This window comes from Atractosteus spatula, chromosome 19 (assembly GCF_055471065.1).
Source record: "Atractosteus spatula isolate fAtrSpa1 chromosome 19, fAtrSpa1.hap1, whole genome shotgun sequence".
Taxonomy (NCBI): domain Eukaryota; kingdom Metazoa; phylum Chordata; class Actinopteri; order Semionotiformes; family Lepisosteidae; genus Atractosteus; species Atractosteus spatula.
The window spans coordinates 10,274,193-10,294,684 of record NC_142724.1 but is presented as its reverse complement, the minus strand read 5'-3'; the positions used below and the strand labels follow the sequence as shown (position 1 = coordinate 10,294,684).

General features: G+C 37.0%; 1 protein-coding gene across 1 annotated transcript in view; it reads right to left on the bottom strand.

Moving 5' to 3' along the window:
* The window catches only part of cdh22 (cadherin 22), a 166,373-nt gene that overhangs the window by 134,603 nt on the left and 11,278 nt on the right, over positions 1–20,492 (bottom strand). The window contains exon 2 of the mRNA XM_088937318.1: positions 17,447–17,741. Coding sequence (XP_088793444.1) covers positions 17,447–17,741 — 295 coding nt within the window. The remainder of the gene's footprint in view (positions 1–17,446; positions 17,742–20,492) is intronic.

Genomic DNA, 20,492 nt, shown 5'->3' with positions numbered 1-20,492 from the left:
CATGAAACTGACACTCCAGTCTGCAACAGTCCCTTGAGAAAGCTGCACTGGAACAATTACATAGCACCTGCACCTAAAGGGACGCTTTTGAAACACTAACAACTTCATTGAAATGCCCAGGCTTGTCAACAGTAAGAAAAGAGGGGGGTGGGGAGCTTAATTGCATGTCACCTGGCTGCCAAGCACACGTTGCAATAGCAAAGCAATAGAGGAGAAGGCAAACACAAATCCCCAACATGACTGTGAGACAGGCCTTCCTACAGTCATGACATGCATCATTGAAGTTTAGACAGCCTTTTTGGGGGGAATTCAGTAAAGTTTTCAAAGCACAACTGGGCAAGTTTGTGGTTTCCTAGATTTTGCTACTTTTCAAATATGGGAGTATTTATTTTTCTGCTCAGGACCAAACAGCTAACACTTAAGTTGGCTTTCACATCCAAATGGCTGACTTATCATTTGTATTGCTGTCAGTTTATTTAGCCATTAGCACTTATTCTTATTCCTGCATGTGTGTTTGTGGAAATTGCCTAACCCCAATTCCTCCCAGTTGGATGACTGGATGTCAAGGATATAAATGTGGGCCTTCAGATCACTGTTTAGAAACTTTCTTTATACTATCACACATCCACCATTGTTCATGGGGATGTCACAAGTTGTTGTCCTGCAAACCAAGTGAGTTAATGTCACATCTTACTGTATCAATGCGGTATAGCAGAATCACATTATTGAAGCTTGTCTGGATCTTCTCTATGCAACTTTCCATTTTACCACAAAGGTGCATATTGTCAAAACTAAATATTGATTAATATTAACTAAATATTTAAACTAAAAGATTAAATTGAAAAGCAAGCCAGAAATAAGAATGAGGAACCCAAATGTACCAAGTTAGAACTTTATTATAAACATTTAGGAATGGATAATTTAAAACTGCAGAGGGCGATCACCCTTAAAAATTCATGGAAAAAAATCCTTATTTTTAAAATTATTCTCAGTGTACTTAAATGAATGACCTCATTGTAAAACGTACTGTGCTGACTCACTAGATTAAAAAAAAAACGGAAATAATGAAGATCAGCTACAGTATGTAACAGAAAAAAATAGGAAATAAGCTCCTTAGGCTTATGAGAAATGCACTGGTGCATTTAAACATAAACATAAACCAGTGAAGAAAGAACATTTCTTAAAAAATAAGGGTAGCTAAAAAGTCAAAACTGTGAATATGCGGGTGTGAATCATTTTGTTGCCACTCACAGCTGCTAGAGGTTAGCTACTGTATAGCAATAAGCACTTCTGTTGTGTGAAGGCCCAGGAGAAAGGCAGTGATAACAGATATATAGTCAGTTCAGTTGCTTGTCCCTGTGCCGTATTCTAGGTTCAGATACAAATAGAGTAAATTTGAAACCCTGCTGAATAATGAAAAGTAAAATTACTACAGGCTAAAGTATGTGTCTTAAACATTTGTGTAAACATAAGAATGCATACTTGCTGTTCAAGCAACTCTCTCAAGTTTACCAATGTTGTTTTTTTTCTTTCCACTGTTTTTTACAGATTTGAAATCACCAGCTGTAAAGCAAACTAGACTAATATTATGATTCTTGGAGTGGCACAGTGACACAGTGGTTAGCACTGCTGTAGAGCTGTGGCCAAAGGTTCAATTCTGGACTTGGGTGTTATCAGCATGTTCTGCTGTTGTACTGCATGTTCTGTCTGTGTTTATGTGGATTTCCTGTGTTTATGTTGGTATTCTGGTTTCTTCCCACAGTCCACAGACATTCTGGTACAGTAGGTTGATTGGCTTCTAGAAAACTGGCCCTGCTGTGAGTGTGCGTGTCTGTGTCTCCTGCGATGGACTGGCACCTTGTCCAGCACCCGTTGCTTGCTGGGATGGGTTCCAGCTCCCCCGCAAGCCTATATTGGACAAAGCTGTTAGAAAAGGGATGGATCAATTATGATCCCTGTACCACTACAGGGGAATGAGAGCTGAGCACAATTATACATTCTGTGAGCTCCAGAGGGCCTTACTGGAGAGCTCCATAAGATCATAAAAAGATGGGCATTTGGCCCATCTAAGCCCATGTGATAGTAATTCATTGATCCAATGATCTCATCCAGCCATTTCATTAAAAAAGCTAGGCTATTAACTCCAACAACATGGCTGGATATCTTGTTCCACAACATATTGGGTAAAGAAGGTGTTTTTCCAGTCTTGAATTTTATCTGTCTTTTTGAATATAATTTGCTGATAGTACACTGTTTGCTAATTGTTCTATTTTACTATCATCTGCAGACTTTATTAAGACAGACTTAATAGTATATTAAGTCAGTTACCAAGTCAGTAAGTATAGACTAGTTTATTAATTGTACCAGAATCAAGATAATTGATATAAATTAAAATTACACTAATAACAGTTCATCACCCCATTTTGAGTATTCAGTCCATATCTGTACTGTTTTCTGTTTAATCAGTTCTAAACACGTTAAAAGTCTACCACATTTAATCTGAGAATTATTTTTTTTAATGTGCTTTATAAAAAATCACCCACAAATTAAAATACATCAAATTAAATACTCTCTGTGTATCCATTACTATTGTTGCTTATTCAAAGAGATCTAAAAGCCTGCTTAGACAAGACCTACCATTTCCAAATCCATGTTGTCCACTTCCTGGGATTTCTTACATAGATGTTTGTATACAGTAGGTGATGATATACTTTAGATTTAAGAATTTGATGTTTACTCACTCTTGGGAACTTATGTGCTAGTAGAACACAACATTCACAATTCATATTCTAAATATGTTGTCAAACTATAAGCAAAAGAGTTTCTAAACCTTGAGAAACGATTAACTCTCTTACCATAGCTCAAGCATTTACTCAAACCCAGGAGTTTTTTTACATTGCATTTTTTTCTTATTCTTTGTCAATTGTAAGAGTATAATGGCTGAAGGAAAATAAATAAGGTAACAGTACTGCATAAAGCTATATTTTTATTATCTGTTATGCCTTGTGCCCTATCAGCAGAAACCAAGACAAAAAAAGAGAAAAAATAAGTAGAATATTGTGACTCACATTTGCACTTGTCTGACAATACTCAGTAAGACTATAAGTAAGCTCCAATTGCAATACTCTCTAACACTGTCAGGCTGGTTGGCTGTTAGATGAGAGAACCAACAAAATAAGATACAGCTGCTCTGAGTGAGTAATTAGTACTCAGAGTCACTGAAATTTTACGTGAGTAAGAGCAGCTACTGTGATAGGTGCTGCATGGAATTAGTCACACCTCTGAGCTAATTAAGAGGGTTATAAAAGCAAATAGAAGAAAAGTGTTTTAGTCTGTGTTTAGACTTCAACCTAGAAAGAAAGAAAGAAAGAAAGAAAGAAAGAAAGAAAGAAAGAAAGAAAGAAAGAAAGAAAGAAAGAAAGAAAGAAAGAAAGAAAGAAAGAAAGAAAGAAAGAAAGAAAGAAAGAAAGAGAAAGAAAACTGTGGAGTCTCATTAGCAAAAGGTTTAGAATGATTATATTGTATGTCTGTAAGACTAAGTGAGTTAGGAACACTTGGGGGGGGGGGGGGGAAGTAGTTTCGTTGGAATAGTTTGCTTTGGAAAGGGGGTGAGCTGGGTGAGCCAGCTGACCCAGGGCTGACAGGAGGTGTACTTCTCTCTCATTGTCGGGAGTTGAAAAGAGCTGGATCTGATTCCACCCTATCATATCAGTAGATTAAAGGGCAGTCTTAAAATGAACAAGAAAAACAAGATGGCTGCTGTGGTATGCCTGGCTAAATGGGATCTAGAAACTTGGTGGTGGGGGGACAAGTAGTTGCAAATGGAGGTCTGGTGGTTGAAGAGTAAGAGGAGAGTCATGTTGTAGAAGTTATTGATGTGAAGGTGAGTGTTAAGGGCTAAGTATAGCTCAATGCTCCAGTGTCTCTGAGTCAGAAGGATTATTTTAGTGGATACTGCAAATGGAGTTAAGTGAATTATCCAGGGGCTGCTCATTGAGTTACAGTATATTCCTCAGTTTAAGTAACCTGGGGGTTGTTTTGTTAAACATGTTTAACTAATTTGGGATTTTCTTGAATTAGTTGGGTTGAATTAACCCAATAACTGTGAAATCCTAGTAATTCTGATGTTAACTGAAACCATAGCTTGTCTTTATCTCATTCAAGTGGTTCGAGTTTAAACCATCTTGCTAATCTGCACATTCCAGCTACACTTCAGTAGGCAAGGAAGGTTAAACATCAAATTCAGCAAAACAAATTGAGCAAAACCACCATGAAAGAATATGCATCTTAATCCAGTAACCATGATTTGCAGCTCCTTATGGAAAACTATAAGTAAACCTGTTATAGGGAGAAGCAATATTGTAGCCATTGCAAAAACATCTGCAAAGTGGTATGGTAGTTAATTATGGAATATTTCATAATAAGACAAAGCTATAAAACCTACATAAGCATTAATGTATTGGCATTACTTTAATGTGCTAATATGGAGTTCTTTAAGGAATTGTGCAGTTGTACAATAGTTTTTATGCAGCAGTATTTATGAATTTACCGTACTGGGACTACAATGGGAGCTGTCATGTCAAGACAAATATAAGAATATCATCCACAGTGGTCCTGTACTATACACTGTAATACTACTGTCTAAATGAAAATGTTAGCCAAGAAGAAATGTGAGCAGAGTAAGACTATGGAGGAGTCATCATCATCATCAACACAATAAAGAATGTATTCCTTTATTGGGTTATTTTTTCCCCAAAATGCTTTAGTTTGAATCAAGTAGTATTGGTTGTAAAATACATAATATCTAAAATTAATGCATTATGTATGTCTTAACAAGTAGTGTGAGCCTTGCTGAAAGCTCCATGTTGCTGGTATCCAAGCTGTCTGGTTTAATCAGAAAAGACCTCATCAGGGTAAAATGTTGGAAATCCTGAAATCTAGCAGAAAATTCTGCTGCCAGGTCTTGGACATGCACTCAAAGCAAAACACAGCAACAGATTGTGTGATGTTTTGAAAGTATTTCCAACATCTTAAAAAAAAAAAAAGTGGAAAGCTGAAGTGTCAATGCTCCGAAATTTTTTTTTGCAAGAAATGCCTTCCACATTTCAAAAAGACCCATAACAGCTTGATGGTCCCTGAAAGCGGGCCAACATATTACATATAATATTCTGTGGGGTATCTGAAGAACAAGGACAAGACCACTTAAAATGCAATAACCTAAAATTACTTGCTAGCAGTTGGTCATTTGGTGCCAGCATCATTGCACACTACCCTGCTTTAAGCGGATCGTTAAATCTTACCTCTTTAACCTTGAAGCCAATGGCATCAAACAAGTGTCATGCCACAACTAGCATGTTTTAGGTCAACTGGATGAGCCAGAGAAACAAAAAAACAAACAAATGCCAATGGAAATAAACCATTGTTGGAAGCCAGACTTTCTTCAAACAAAATCAGAGAACAGTACTGTATCTTGCATTTAATCCTTTTTCAATTTTTCAATTTTCAAAGTGTATAAACACTTGTAACAATGCGGGAGTTGGAGGAGCCGAGGCAAGAACCAGTCCACGTCGCCACCCTGTCTGAGGGGGTGGAGGCACTGGTGTGGGGTTAGTGGAAAACGGGGGGGGAAAAAAAGGAAAAAGAAAAATGTTGCAGAATACTGCAGCATCCAGACTGGACTTACCCTATTGAACAGGGTCCAGTCTGGAAGAACAGGTTGTTCAAGGCCAAATCAGAAAGAGAACTCAACCTGTTCCAGTGGAGATGCACGGCAGGACAGGCGAAAAGAAAAAGAACATGAAACCAAGAAAAACAATGGCCTTACACTCTCGTCACAATCCCCTCCGGGACTGTCGGCGAAGGGTTCTCCCCTTGCGGGGGTTCTGCTCGTTCCTTCGGGGAGATGTTCAGTGTGTTTTTTAAAGAACCCTCACAGCTGCGGCTCCTTAATTAGCCAGGGCAGCTGTGGTTGCTGAGGCAACACGTCGCCCTTTATCCATCTCTCTGGCTCCACACTGAACACGCCCCTGCAGAATGCCACACACTATAATCTCCTACCTCCTTATACAGGTTAAGTCTACTTTAGAAAAGGTGGATAAAAGTCTTAGATCCTTTCACCCTGTGTAAAGTACACATTTTTTATTTGGTATATATACAGTATATTTTATTTGGTTTCTTTCTCTAACAGTTACATCTACAGACCTTTAAATTTTATTCTTTGTTGTAGCCCCTGCAAGTCATAAACAGTAACACAATACAATCTCTATTCTATCCACTTGTTCCTATTCAAACAAAGGCAACATCCATTATGCTCAATAGAGGAAAACACTCAGGATATGCTTGTAGTAATTTATTTTTGATTGAAAGAAAAGTAACTGTAGGTAGAACTACTGTCACTGAGGGTATTTCTGAGATTAAAAGGGGAAACAAGAAATGATATAATGTTGATAGGCAGAGAATGGGGGTTGCTCAGAAAATGAAAAGTAGATGAAAAGCAAAAAGGATGAAGAGAAAAAGTTGCCTTGGAGTTAATATGCATTTGGTATGATTGCATCAGTTTCTATGGGTCTACAGTAAGGTTAAATCACAGTGATTTATATCTTAACAAATTAGTGTTGAATTAAATACAAAATGACTTTCCAAATGACTTCCAATTAAGTTGTTACTTATTCACGTATGGTACCAGTCAATAGTAAATTAATTTATACCGTAGTATTGCAGAATAAACATTTTGGTTTTCTCTTAAAGCAGTATTGAAGAACATCTGTTGTTTGCTGTTATTTAATTTTACCTTTTTAACAGAGCCCTACTATACTAACATCAGCAATCCCTAATTAGCATGACAGCAAAAGGGCTTTTAAATAGCTTTAAGATCCTATTCACTCATGTTTATCAAGGTGAAACATGCTAATCACACATTTACAGAGTGATCATTTGCCTCTGTGATCACAGCAATACTTTGAGACAGGATTTGGCTTTTAAAACTGTCTTCAAATTGAAAGGTGTTAAATTAAAAATTCATCATTATGGCTTCACCGAGATGAAAATCATCAATTAACATCCCTGTGTAGTAAATGTATAATACTGATTGGCTGTTCAATATTGCTTCCAACAAGCAGACAATGTGAATAAATTAATAAGGTTATGGATTTGTTTAAAAGTCTTATTTTTGAAATGGTTTCATTGTACACTGACATTAGTTCTCATGGGTATTAAGAACAGGTTTTTGAGACAGGGCAGTTTTAAAATCCTGTTTTGTCCCAACACCCCATGTAGTACCACTCAGGACTGTTGTACAGTAATTTGATTTACAGTATCTTCTCTGCTCACTTTGTGGAACCTAATCATGCCCTGCTTATATAGATGGATATTAAGAAATTCTAGATCTCCAGGAGAGGTGACGGTATTAATGCTGTCCTTTTAAAGAGGGGAGCACTCAGAATTTTTCATCTTAATGCTTTGATGCCAAATTGATTGAACACCGAACTAAATCTTTACTCTTTTTAAAAACAGCTATTGATCAACAGAAAAAAACCTTTATTGTATTTAAATAAATCTGTTGAGCGTGATTATACAATCTTTTTATGTAACAGTATTACGTACTTTTAGCTTTGAATAAACAGTGATGGTGAGGTTTATTCATATAAAGCCTATCCCAGAAAGCATTGGGCACATGGCAAAATAAACTCTGGATAGAACACTTGTCCATTTCAGGGCATACACAATCATACCAGAGCCATTTTTTTCAGAAGCCAATTAACCTACAGTGCCAATATGTCTTTGGATGATGAGAGGAAACCCATGCAAAAACTGGGAGATACAAAAGTCCACATAGATAGGATCACAGGAACTGAACACAGGACTCAGCACTGTGAGGCACCAATGCTAATCACTGCACCACCATGCTGCTATGTTGTGTGTACGCCAGTTTATTGATATTTATCTTTAGAATTATTTCTGTATGTCTTCAAGGGATATTTTATATACAGTACCTAGATTATAATAGATTAATTCACTACTTGGTTGTTTGATTGGGAAACCAGATTTCAGGAGGTATTGTATATTTTTGGTTGTCAGCTCATATAACACAAGAATTGAGCCAAATGCACACATACAGTACAGAAGTGTTGACAGCTTAAATTATGGAGTAGAAATGCATGTCATTTACAGTAACTGTTTTTGCCTGTAACAGTAACTGTTTGCTGCACAAACACTTTCAAAAATTTGGGTGTACACCCTTTTCCCTTTTATGAATCGCATTACACCCGATGTATTCACAACTACAATTCAGCACAAACTCATCAGTTCATGATCTTCTCAAACTTTGAAGGTGACACGTTTGAAGTGAAGAATGTTAACCGGAGAATTTGAATCAGTTGCACAGATCTCTTTTTCTGTCATTGATACTGTGTTCCATAATAAGTAAAGGTGGAGGCATTTTTTTTTTATTTGAACAGTTCTTGCAAATGTAATTTGACCAAAGTCTGCTCACTTCAATTCTGCTCAATTCTGTCCAGATTTCTAAAATCATTTTAATACAAGTGCCTGTATTATTCTTATTATTCTATCACATTGTAACTACACTATCCTTAGAACCTTCTGTATCTACGAATTTGTGAGCTATAAGCAGGAATGAAATGAGAAAACACTCATTGGGGGAAGAAAAAGGATTAATTGGTTTAATTTTTTTAGAGGACATGATGAAATGTACTAAATACTTCACAAGGAAGAATGTTATAAACCTAACCCACTGCTATTTTCCTCTAAAATCAAATACATCTTAAAACTTTAAACTGACAGGAAGTTGTACTATTGTTTCTCAGGTTAATATTGGTATTATGATATTTAGATTCTAAACTAGGAAGCTATTATTCAGATAGTTGTTTGATGGATTCCAATAGAAATAAAGACAATTAGAAACTTATACTTACTGGTACTGTAAATCATGACTTCCATTTACTGAGTCCAGCTATAATTGATGACCGTTCTTTGACCACAGAAAAGCCAGCAATTTCAAGCTTTATGGCAGTTAAAGACTGTGTTCTTATCATTAGCATGATTTGCCTTTTCCTAAACAGTCTTTGACAACATTTACATTACAGCATGACCGATAAAGGCCTTGGAGATTAAACTGAATTTGAGAGACACGTCGAGAGTGCGAAAGCATAAAAGAGAGAGTAGAAGACGTGGAAGAAGAATGAAGAAAAAAAGACAGGGGACGGAGGATGGAGAGGGTGACAGTCGAGGGAAAGAGAAGGGGAAACAGGCACAAAGAGAAGATAGTGGGAGTATCGGAAGATTTGTGTCTGGAGACAAACGATGGGACAGAGAGACGGAGAAGTAATTAGGAAAAGAGGGAGAAAGAAAAATCCATAGAGATGGTGTTTTTAGTTACGATGGCAGTAATTTGGAGTAAATATTCTTTAAAAGCTATGTTGTTATTCTGATCCTGGCTGAGTTCCGCTATTTCCATTACTGCTAATCATTTAACAACACAAGGCCTCAGACATGATTAAGAGGTCTGGCATAACAGTACCCGCTTCTGTTAGAGCAGTCATTGCAGATTAGTGCTGATAGGCATGTCATAAAAAATACATTAGATAAGAGACACCAAATTAAATAATTAAAAGTTGTCGGTTGGAGTAAATCTCCTCAGTGTTCTCTCTATTATTCTTCCTTGGCTAACGTATAGATGTTTGTTATTTTAGGACAATTAAATTAACTCTGCAACATAAGAGATGTGGATCCAGCCATTCAGAACACTCGAAGTATAATGCACCATACTACAAATGGCATACTTCATTATATAGCATTGTAACGCAAAACACCTTTTTAGTTTTCAATGCAGCATTGCGGTATTTTGTAAAACCACCAATTTGGCACAATGAATGCTTTTACGTGGTGTGTAGATGAATTCTGGACTCTCACACAAAACACCTGGGTTTGAATCCTGGCCAATACCTAGCCCAAATTTATATACTTTATTGACATTTTAATCATTTTATATATTGCACTAGGTTAAATATTAAATTAATATTAAAAATGAAAGTATGGTAGTTTCAAGTTAAAATTATTGAGCAAGACATCATAATAGTTTGATATAGGCTATTGTAAATATTGTTTTTTTATGTTTGCATGTACATTTATGTCGTTTGTAAAACAAGATACTATTTGCATGCATTTTCTGTAGACATATATTAAATCTTTATGAACGAAACTCATACATTCAATATTAGAGTGGACACAAAGCCCTGGAGATCTGTTGAACTATTAGGCTGGATAAAAAAGCATGCAAAGATGTATCCTCTTATTAGTGCAAGTGGTAATTGACTGCACACTTATTATACAGTTTTAAAAAGTTATGCTGTATAATACTTGACTATATCCCTACAGTACGTACAAAAGTAACCAAGAATTCAACCTTCAGGAAGCTGTTAAAATGAAATCAAGAAGTTTGTAGGAGGAAGAAAACGGAAGTTATGAAAAGAATCTTAGAGAAGGTTTCCTCCAGAAACTGATAATGTGACTGATGAATTATATACAGCATAAATAGGTAGGCATAAGAAATGTAATGTCACCACAGGCAGCAATTCTTTCTCAGTATACAGTATGATATAACTCGGCATGAATATGAAAGAACACACAGCAAGAAGGAGGTGCAGTATATTATACTGCAAACCTACAGTATGTCTTCTTCATATTTTAAGGGCTTTCTTGATCTTATTTAAATCATTGACTGCCTGGGGCCCAGAGAAGTAAATAATCATCTCATTTTTTTCAAGTGAGAGTTCAAGTGTAACGAAATCCCAGAAAACACTGTGGCCCTGGAGGACTGTGGTTACGCACCAAGGATGCAGCTAAGTATCCTTGAAGTCACCCAATTCTTAATTAAACTTGCATCCGCTATGTTTAAAGTAGCATAGATTGGAAATTTGTGCAAAATATTAGCCAAAAGCAGTTATATTTTGGTTAAGCACAGAGGAGAGATTGATTGACCTCCTCTCATTTAACATCCTTCCTCTGTTCTTATGATTAACCTTGTTTGCATTGACTGTCCATTGGAAATCCATTAACAGCAAAACACCTGCTGGTAACAATGCTTTTGATGTTACTTTTTCGCAAAATAAAATAAGAATGTTTTTATATATTGCCCACAATGCCTGCAATATTAACACGAGAACCAGAGAGTCTATTTCACTTAAATCAGTTCATTTTGTTTTTTATGTTTTGTGTATAACTGTACAAATATTCCTGAAGCTACATAGCATTTACTGTAAGTGGAGAAATCCGGAATGAATCAGTGGTTCCCAATAACGTGTGGGCTTTGCATTGACAGCTCCAGATCTGGAGAACTGGAAACTGAAGACTGGCGGTCGAGAAGAAATGTGTATACAGTAGTTCTCAATCAGCACTTGGATAAAAGGATGATCACCAGCTTGAAAATTGAGTGCAGTGGCAAAGGAAACTTAAAAAAGAAGGTCTGGCCACTTCTCTTAATCAATCCTAACGCTGATTTAGGTGAAGGATCCACTTAATATCACCTATGTAGTGTGTTAAAACAGCTTCCGACGACATTTTGCACCCCAGGTGAGATGGTTCAATTACTGCTGAAGGGGCCTGAGGAGCCCAAGATGTCAGAGTGACAGCTTTTTAAGAGGTAGAATCATAAAGGAGATTTGTATCCCTTTTCATGGCAGGAATGGCATACTGCCTCCCCACCCAAGCGCTTCCCTAACACTCAGCACAAAATGGTATGAAATGGCTTTCTACTAAATTCTTGGACCAAAATGGAATCATTTAGAGAGACATAAAAGGCTAGCCATCTCTACTTCAAAAGTTATTTCTCCCAGCTTCCAAGTGTGATTCATTTTTCAATACGCACCATAAAGCACTGTACCATAAAACCCAATGGCCTGCAGGCAGAAAGTCTGCCTAGGAGCTCTGCTATGCTATTTTCAGTTACACTTCAGTATAAAATGGTTGCAGATGACACTCTATGAATGCATAATAAACAAGCTATTGATACTCCTAGCTATGACAAAGCTTTAATTCAGTTTATGATTAACAATCTACTACTTCATAACTCGAAGGCAATTAAAAGAGATCTGTTTCTAACGATTAAAATTCGGCCTCATCACTCTTTTTTTACAGACATGTCTGACGCAAGAAAGAAGTTTGTTAGGAAGAAGTACTTAGAAGTTATAGAAGAAGTTAGAAAGAAGAAGTGTTTAAGAAGTTAAACATTTAGCTTTTCCATTACTTTTCACGTTTTCCCCCTCTAAATGAAACTTTATTTCCCTCTTCTGTCCTTAATAAAATTTGAAATAAATAGGTGATTTTTTAAAATCATTTTACTTTTTAAATTCAATGTTTTCATAAAAATGAACCTTTGATATTTAAAAATCATAATAGATTAAGAACAATTGCCAAGGTAAACCCAGATGAAAGGCTTAAGAAGTCCCCTAGTATGTGAAATAGTGAGTTCAATCAACAGCAATCTCATAATCACCATATGATAAGATAGTAATCAAGAAATCTTCAAACTAAATAAATCTTCCACGCTGTTTCAAAGCCAGAAATACTGTAAAATTATCACGTCAAAGAACGGAAACAAATTCACCTCCCAAGAATGAGATCAAAAGAGGTAACTAACTCTTTGATAATGTAATCTAAGTAAGGTTACTATTCAAAGTAGTTTTCATTCCCTTGTTAAATTAACTTTTTAAATAAAAGTTTAAATGCTCTTATTGTATATATGATATATTTTAGAATGTGTACACTATTTTTAAATTTAATTTGTGACCACTCATTCATTACAAAACCTAAGAGGAAAAAAAGGTTCCAAAACATTGAGAATGAAGTGGTTTTGCAATTTGATGAATTACAGTTTTCATGACTGGGTTTAGAAATGATGGGCAAAACTTAACCTACTTTGTGTCCTCTACAGATGTCTTTCTCATAGGAGCTAAGGGGGGCAGAGGTTTATATAATTATGCAGGATGTATCTGCCACGTGTGCTCCAAGCATTCTAAAATCACACACACGCCAAGTGAACAAGAGCAAACTTTAAATATCTTTTTCTTTAAAAAGCTGCTTAGGCCAAACAGCTGGAGGGGAGGAAAAGAGGGGGGGGGGGCTTAATTATTAATGCCTCTGCTTGTCTAACAAGCCCTCAGCTGTCAGGATCTAGGAAATAAATAGCCAGTTCCAGAGCGTTGTTTCACTTGTCTACTGTAAAGTGTTTTTCTCCCGATCTTGGATATAAAACATGTCTTTCACATTGTCTAAAGACATGTCTTATGGGACTTATTGATCATACAGTATGGCTGCTCAATAACTATCCTTTCATTTTTATGCTTTATCTAATACATGGTCGTGGGGGAGCCAGTGCCTATCCTGGCAAGCAACGGATATGCCTTTTCACTGTGGGAAGAACATGGGGAGAACATACTAAATCCGCATAGGTAGCTCCCCAGTAATTAAAACCTAGGGCCTCAGTGCTGCAAGGTAGCAATGCTAACCACTGTGTCATTGAGCAACCTCTCCTACTCAATATACAGTAAAAGGCTTAAATATCAGTACATGACAGTTTCTATATTCTGTGTGTCCTACTGTATTCCAAGTGTTATTTGAAAATGCAGTATTTGAAAGATTTTTAGATACAGTAGGTAACTGCATCTGTTTGTAGAATTGTAATCATGGATGACCACTGCGAGACAAGTTAGTAGAATGCTTTGTGTTGACTTCTGCTCTGGCTTCTCAATAGATACCTTAAGGAAGCTCCACGCTGTGACTCATTAACTGACACTGCTGTGAACAGCACAGTGCCTGTCACGCCAGTGTCAGTGCCCTCCTTCTCTGTCCTGTCCCTAGTTTCTGGTCTGCTGTCCTTCCTGTCCCTCTCTTTCCCTTGGGCTATATATTTCCGGGTCTTGTACTCTGTCCTCGCTCAGCATTGACGTTCGGATGTCCTGAGACCCGCCTAGCACCAGGGCCCCCCACGTCCGCTCCCTGAGGGCATAGGTTTCTATACGGCATTCCTGAACTCTTTGCACTATGAGCCCGGGCCTTTTTCCCGTCTCGCAGCTACGCATATGGGTCTTTTTCCGCTCTCCTGCTCCCCACGGTTAGTCCCTTTGGACGTCCGTGACAGTGCCCAGCAGACAGCACTGACTTGAAGAGCTGCACATCTCTAACTGACTTCACTCCAAACTTTCAGGTGCTTTGCAGTATTTGGAAATCAGTACTGAATGACACGTGGTGGAAACCCTTATCAGTTTAAGCCCTTGCAATCCCACTGCTGGTCAGAAAGATGTGGCCACTGAGAATCCTGGCCACAGCTGGTAAATGACATTGTATCCTAGAATAGTCATGGAAGCCCCAAAGTATTAACATAAACATATTCCATTGGAAGGCCATTTGATGTTTCAAGCTTTCCAGGTAGCACGTTATGCAGGTGAAAGAGTCAGGGTAAGATTACATGAAAATGATGATGAGGGATGTCTTATTATTTGATACACAGATGTGTATGTCTGTTTGAATGTTCTGCTAACATAAAATCCCCATTAACAATGCATGTGCTGCCATTTTAAAACCAGAGTTTTAAGCATGTTTTGCCAACCTTTCTCTTTGTTTGATGAGAAAGTAAACAGCCTGATATCTGGACAAAGGCCAACATACTGTATGGTGCCAGTGGCAGCAGCTTAAAAGAAGCACTGAAGCAATACACTCCAGGCTATTACTGGAATGAAAACAAATATACTGGGAAGCTTTTGTCTCCCAAAGTATTTTTAGTACAAAGATAAAGTACATCAATTAAGCAGTAAATGTATCAGCCTACTTCCATCACATCTAATATCGACAGATGAGCGTAGTTCTGTTTTTGTAAGATCCTACAATACTGCTTAACCATATTATTGTGCAGTTTTCAAAATCATCTGCAAACACAGACTGCCAGCAACTGCTCACCTCCCAAAAAGCAGAGCCAGAATGTCTCTCTAATATAATACTTCTAACTGCATCACACAGTGACCTCTCAACAGATTCTTTTTTATTTCATTGTGTTTTTCTTTTTTTCATCTGATCTGATTACAAGCCATATGTTTTGAAAATGTGCAATGATTCGTTTATATGTTTTTCTCATGAGATTCTAGTGCATTTCCCTTTCTCCCTTTCTTTCTTTTTGTCTACTTCTTTCTTTACAGGAAGCATTCCAAAGCCCTCTTCAGCTCAGCAACTTAAACACACCTACTGAATAAACTGTAGTCAAGCACTTAATCAGTGAGCCACTCAGACAAACTGCTTTCCACACTGCAGCCTGATTCACACAGTCTATTTTTGTACATATTTTATGCATCCTATAGAAAATAGCACATTTGTTTTCCTGACTGACTTCCTGTAGCTTTTTTTTAAAAAATACACAGGTGGAAATAGAATATCCTTTTATATCCTCAGAAATAAAAGAAGCAAATAAAGAAGCAAATTAGCATATAAAAATGCAACTATGAAGCTAATTTGGAAATTGAATGGTGGTCATTTTTCTCTACAGCCTCTGATTAGCACCATAAAATTTCATTGTTTTCATTAATGGTGCCTTCATATGAAGTTACACTTACAGGAAAAACCTCTGGGCTTTCCAGACAAGCAGAGTCTGGCCCTATCAAAATGAGTAGACTTGAAGTACAGATCATATATCTGCATAAATGACATACCACCAAGCACAAAATGGACCAGACAGAAATAGAGTAATAGTTTGTGGAAGCTAGATTTTGAATAAATTATCATGCAGGATCTGACACATATGCTCAAAGTAAGCACATACTATATGTACACAGGGGAGTTATGAAATAGTATGATTAGAGAAAAACACATTTTTTTCATATGGCCAAATAATATATAAAGTCTAAAGTTGTTTCAGCAGTGTCAAACAATTAATGTTATTCAAGCAGTCCTGTCAGTGTCTTCGAAGAGCCCTGACACCTGCTCTGTCAAATCTATCTTCCTAAACTGTGCAGGCAGGAGAGACAATGACCTTAACATAGAGACCCTAATCTGCTTCTATTAGTACTTGTTATACAGGAGAGCAAACAAGAAGCTGAAAACAAACTGGAAATGCTCGACTAAACACTCCTTTTATCTCATTAGTCCCAGTGCTTTGTTCAATGTATAAAACATGATGTGCACAACCGCTTAATGTATAATCTGAGCAGGAGGGGGAATGTGTGTGCGCTGGGGGTGTTCTCACAATAAGTAGCCAAGCTTACTTCCTTTTGTTTCTTTAAACAGCTACTGTACCTGTCTGTCTCCTAGTGCTGGACAGTGAAAAAGCAGGAATTCATTTGGAATGGGTTTCCTGAAGTGAAGGAGAAATTAGTGACTGGGGTTTATCCCCCTGTGCTACACATACTGTACAAACTGACACAGTCTCTTGCCTATTTTATAAAACAATTCTTTCCATCCTAGCCTCCAGTTCCTTTTTTTGAAATCATTTCAACATTCTTTCACTAGCGGTTTATTTCTTCCAGGTCTCAATTTATCTGTCTTCAACAATTCTCACCAGTTCACCTTGCTCTTGTAGATCCCCAAATCACCTCCACTGTCTTATACCTATGGTACCAACTCTTACATTGCTCTGCAGTTACTGTACTTGCATCCTAAATGTAAGATATAATCCTGCACTGTGTAAGATCCTGTAGTTACTACTGCACTGGGAAATGCATGTTAGGTCTGAAAATAATGTTTTCTTGTGCTACACTGGATTTCACAATTGAAAGACATGTCTGTCAAAAAGCAAAATAAGAAGCAGGGAGAAGTGGCATGCGGAATAGTGTTGTAGCACACGTTTTACAAAAATGGCCCCAAATAAGACAGTAGCTTCATGATTCTTCTTCATTAACATTATTTTAATAGATAACAAGTAAACCAGATGATAACCAGTTATTTACCGTGTTTAGGACAGGGTAAATGTTCATTTTATTAGAGATTTTGAAGGTGGTAATCACACGATGTCCACCATGACATTTGGAGTGCCAGCATCTACAGATCTCAATCATAATCAAATGTAATATTTTTCCAGACATTCATTTAAGAGTTCAGAAGAATATTTAGCAATATGGACTTTTCAATTTGTCTATCATATCTAACAACAGTGTCAAGTCATGTCAATCCAGTCAAGTACAAAGGCAGCAGGAATACTATCATTTGTGGTATAGTTATTTCAATCAGTAAGCGTCAGACAGTGCAAATTTCTTCCTTTGGCAGTGTAATGTGTGTGTAATAATACTCTGTTGGATAAACTATCTCATTCAAGGTCCTGCTGCTGTCCTGCATCTCCCTCAATCATAATCAAGTATCAAATAAATATTTTCGGATAATATTTTAAGAACCCTTTCATCGTCTTACCTGCTTATGAAGATTTAACCCCAGTTTTCCCTCCCTTCCCCCTTACCGATGGGTGACAACTCAGGCACACTTCCAATGTAGGGTCCCTCCAGAAACTTGGGTTCGCTGTCATTGATATCCTGCACCTTGATGATGAACTCGGACTCGGGTTCAAGTGGCCGGTCAGTGAGACGATCGCGGGCCTGTGCACGAAGTGTGTAGAAAGTCTTCTCCTCCCGGTCCAGTCTCTCAGTAGCATGGATGTCACCAGTGATCTCATCGATGATGAAGATAGTACCTGCGCCCTCACCAGATATGGTGTACTTAATGGAGCCATCCCCTTCGTCTGAATCTGAGTGGATCTGCAGAGGAATGAAGTAAAGTTCAGGACCCTGTTGTGAATTAGATTTTCTATTGTTTTGTACCACAACCAAGTGCATTTAAAACATATATGACTTGTCCAACAATGGACAGTATAGTGGCATGGCAGTCAATGGTGCTGCCTCAGATGTCTTAGATGCTGGGTTCAATTATGTCCTGATCTACAGTATGTGTAGTTAGCATGTTCTTACTGTGTGCTCATGAGCTTTCACTAGGTGATCCGGTTTCTCCAGTTATGTGAAGCAAACTGCCCATTTTAAAATTTGCACATGAACAAGCAAGCCTGGAATTCTTAATTTTATTTTTTGGGGGGGCTATAAGCAGTGCTCTTGAGATGCTGGTTTTGTTCTGGTACTTTGGAAATGTTTTTTCTTGTAATTCCCTTAAGCTAACAATCTATGAGAAAAAAAATTAAATCTTCACTAACCCCCTGCTCCCAGTTTCCAGCCTCCAGCCCCTACAGACTGATGGATGCGGACTGGAAGGTTTTCAGGAAATGCACATAACAATAAGAAGACTTTCGTAACAGAACTCTCTTCATAATTTTGTTTGCAGAGAATATACAGTATCATTGTTAATGCATGTCATAGACAGCTGGTATTCTTAACAATGAGATAGCTCCAGCACTTTTTGGTATTTGAAAGTTTCTTTTCCAGAAGAATTTCTAATATAGTACAAGCTACTAAAATAATCTCTCTCGTGTTAATATTTAATAAACCCTTAATTAAATATGAGCTCCTATCCTCCCTCTAGGGATTTTCATTAAGTATTTGCCACAAACCAAGGAAATAATGCAAGGTCTGTGTCGATATTGCAGTTTTTTTTTTCATTTTAAACCTTCCCCCAGCAAGACAAATGAATGCTCAGAAAATACAAACTTATTAGGGTATCAATATTTAAGCGCTAATAAACCATTCATATCTCCGACAGCCAGGAATACAGAAGCCTAAAATATCAAAAGCTCTGGCTTAGTCAGGCTTAACAGTTTCAGAGTTGGGAGAAATCTGTAACAGTTAAAAACAGGTATATGAATCACTGAATATAAAGTATTCCTTCAATAGGCTTTAAGTCAACTAATATCAATCAAACAAGAGTGAAACATTAAATATTACATGCAGCACTAGATTAGTTATTTTCTATAAATTCATACATGTCAACCTGCAAAATGTAATGGTTCTTCCAAGACTATAGTACAGGATATCCTGTACTAGTCACAGTTTATTTCATTTTTACAACTTGCTATCAGCTATGGAATGTTGTGGAATGTTGATGCTATTGTAAATTTTTCAACCTTTAAGGCATTTGTTTTTGTAGATTTGAAGCATTCATTAAATTTATTTTTCCTCCTGTGATATTGTTTTACCTAACAATTGTTTTGTCATATTTCTCTAGAAACATAGCGCAGTGTGTCCTATCAACAGACTGGGGCATTTCTTCAGAAATTCTAAGCCAAAGGGAAGAAAGAACCCCCTCGGTTCTAAGTCTGGCTAAGATTCAAAGATCTCACAATATTTTGCAATTATATCACATTTTAAGTGAAATGTGTTCAAATAAAGCCTAGCAATATTGGTAATTTTATATTATTCAGTGCCTTTTCTGCCCTGCATTTTAAAAATACACATCATCCTAAACATACAGTACAAAGGCATTTTAGTGAATGTCACCCACTTTGTATAATTTAAATGAAATTATTTAGTGTACTGTATGTCACCCACTTTGTATAACTTAAATGAAATGATTTAATTTTTATATTTTATTGTTTAATATACTGGTGGTTTGACTGTGAGTAGAATTATAAACCACTAACATACGCCTACTGGGGGTAATAGGTTGCATAATATAAAGAAAAGAAGCATGAATCTGTATCCGAATCCATCTGGCAGTGGGCACTGTTGCTTTCTTTCCCAGATTATTACAGAATGTGTTCATAATATTAGAAAATTACTTTCCCTTCTGCTCAGCCACTGCCAAGTAAGTGCACCAGCTTACACTGATGCACTGTGAATATAAAGAGATCATATTTACCATAATAGAGTCCGTATTACAATATGTAACTGGCTGAATAACAATCACTGGGAATCAACTCAGTAGCAGTGATTAGTAACTTGCATGAGAAGCTAAAGTACATTAAGTAAGACTGAAGTAAATCGGTATGGCAGATTGCATTTCTCCATTATATTGCTGTGCAGAGGCCACTGACCACACAAGCACTGGAAGTGCCTCTGAAACACTGAAAGACGAAATATTAAACAACTGCAAAGGAATTTCACAACATTTTCCATTGATGTCTGAAAAACCATCAACCCTTGTGTTTGTTTCTCTTTGTTTTTTTTCTTGTCTACAAATGTATGTAAACACAATTACCAACTGAAGATCTGTTTGCGCTTATTTAATAAAACATAGACTCGGGTACTGTTGTTAATAGTAAGAATTCCAAAGCCCATTAATAGAATTTTACATAGATTATACAATTATCCCCTTAAGGCCTAAATGAATGCATTATTCATGGTTAGCTAATGAGAAATGAACCACGCATTGTTTATTCAAATGTTGATTATGCTTGGGAGCAGAAAAGCTTAAAAAAATGAACAGAAAAGAAACGCAATCTGGAAACTATTCATAACCTGCAAGTAGAGCCAACTAACAAATGATTTCATATTCCTAGGGCTTACAGTAACATTTTGTTATCTTAAAACAACCTGAGACATAACAGGGAGGAACTCATTGATTTT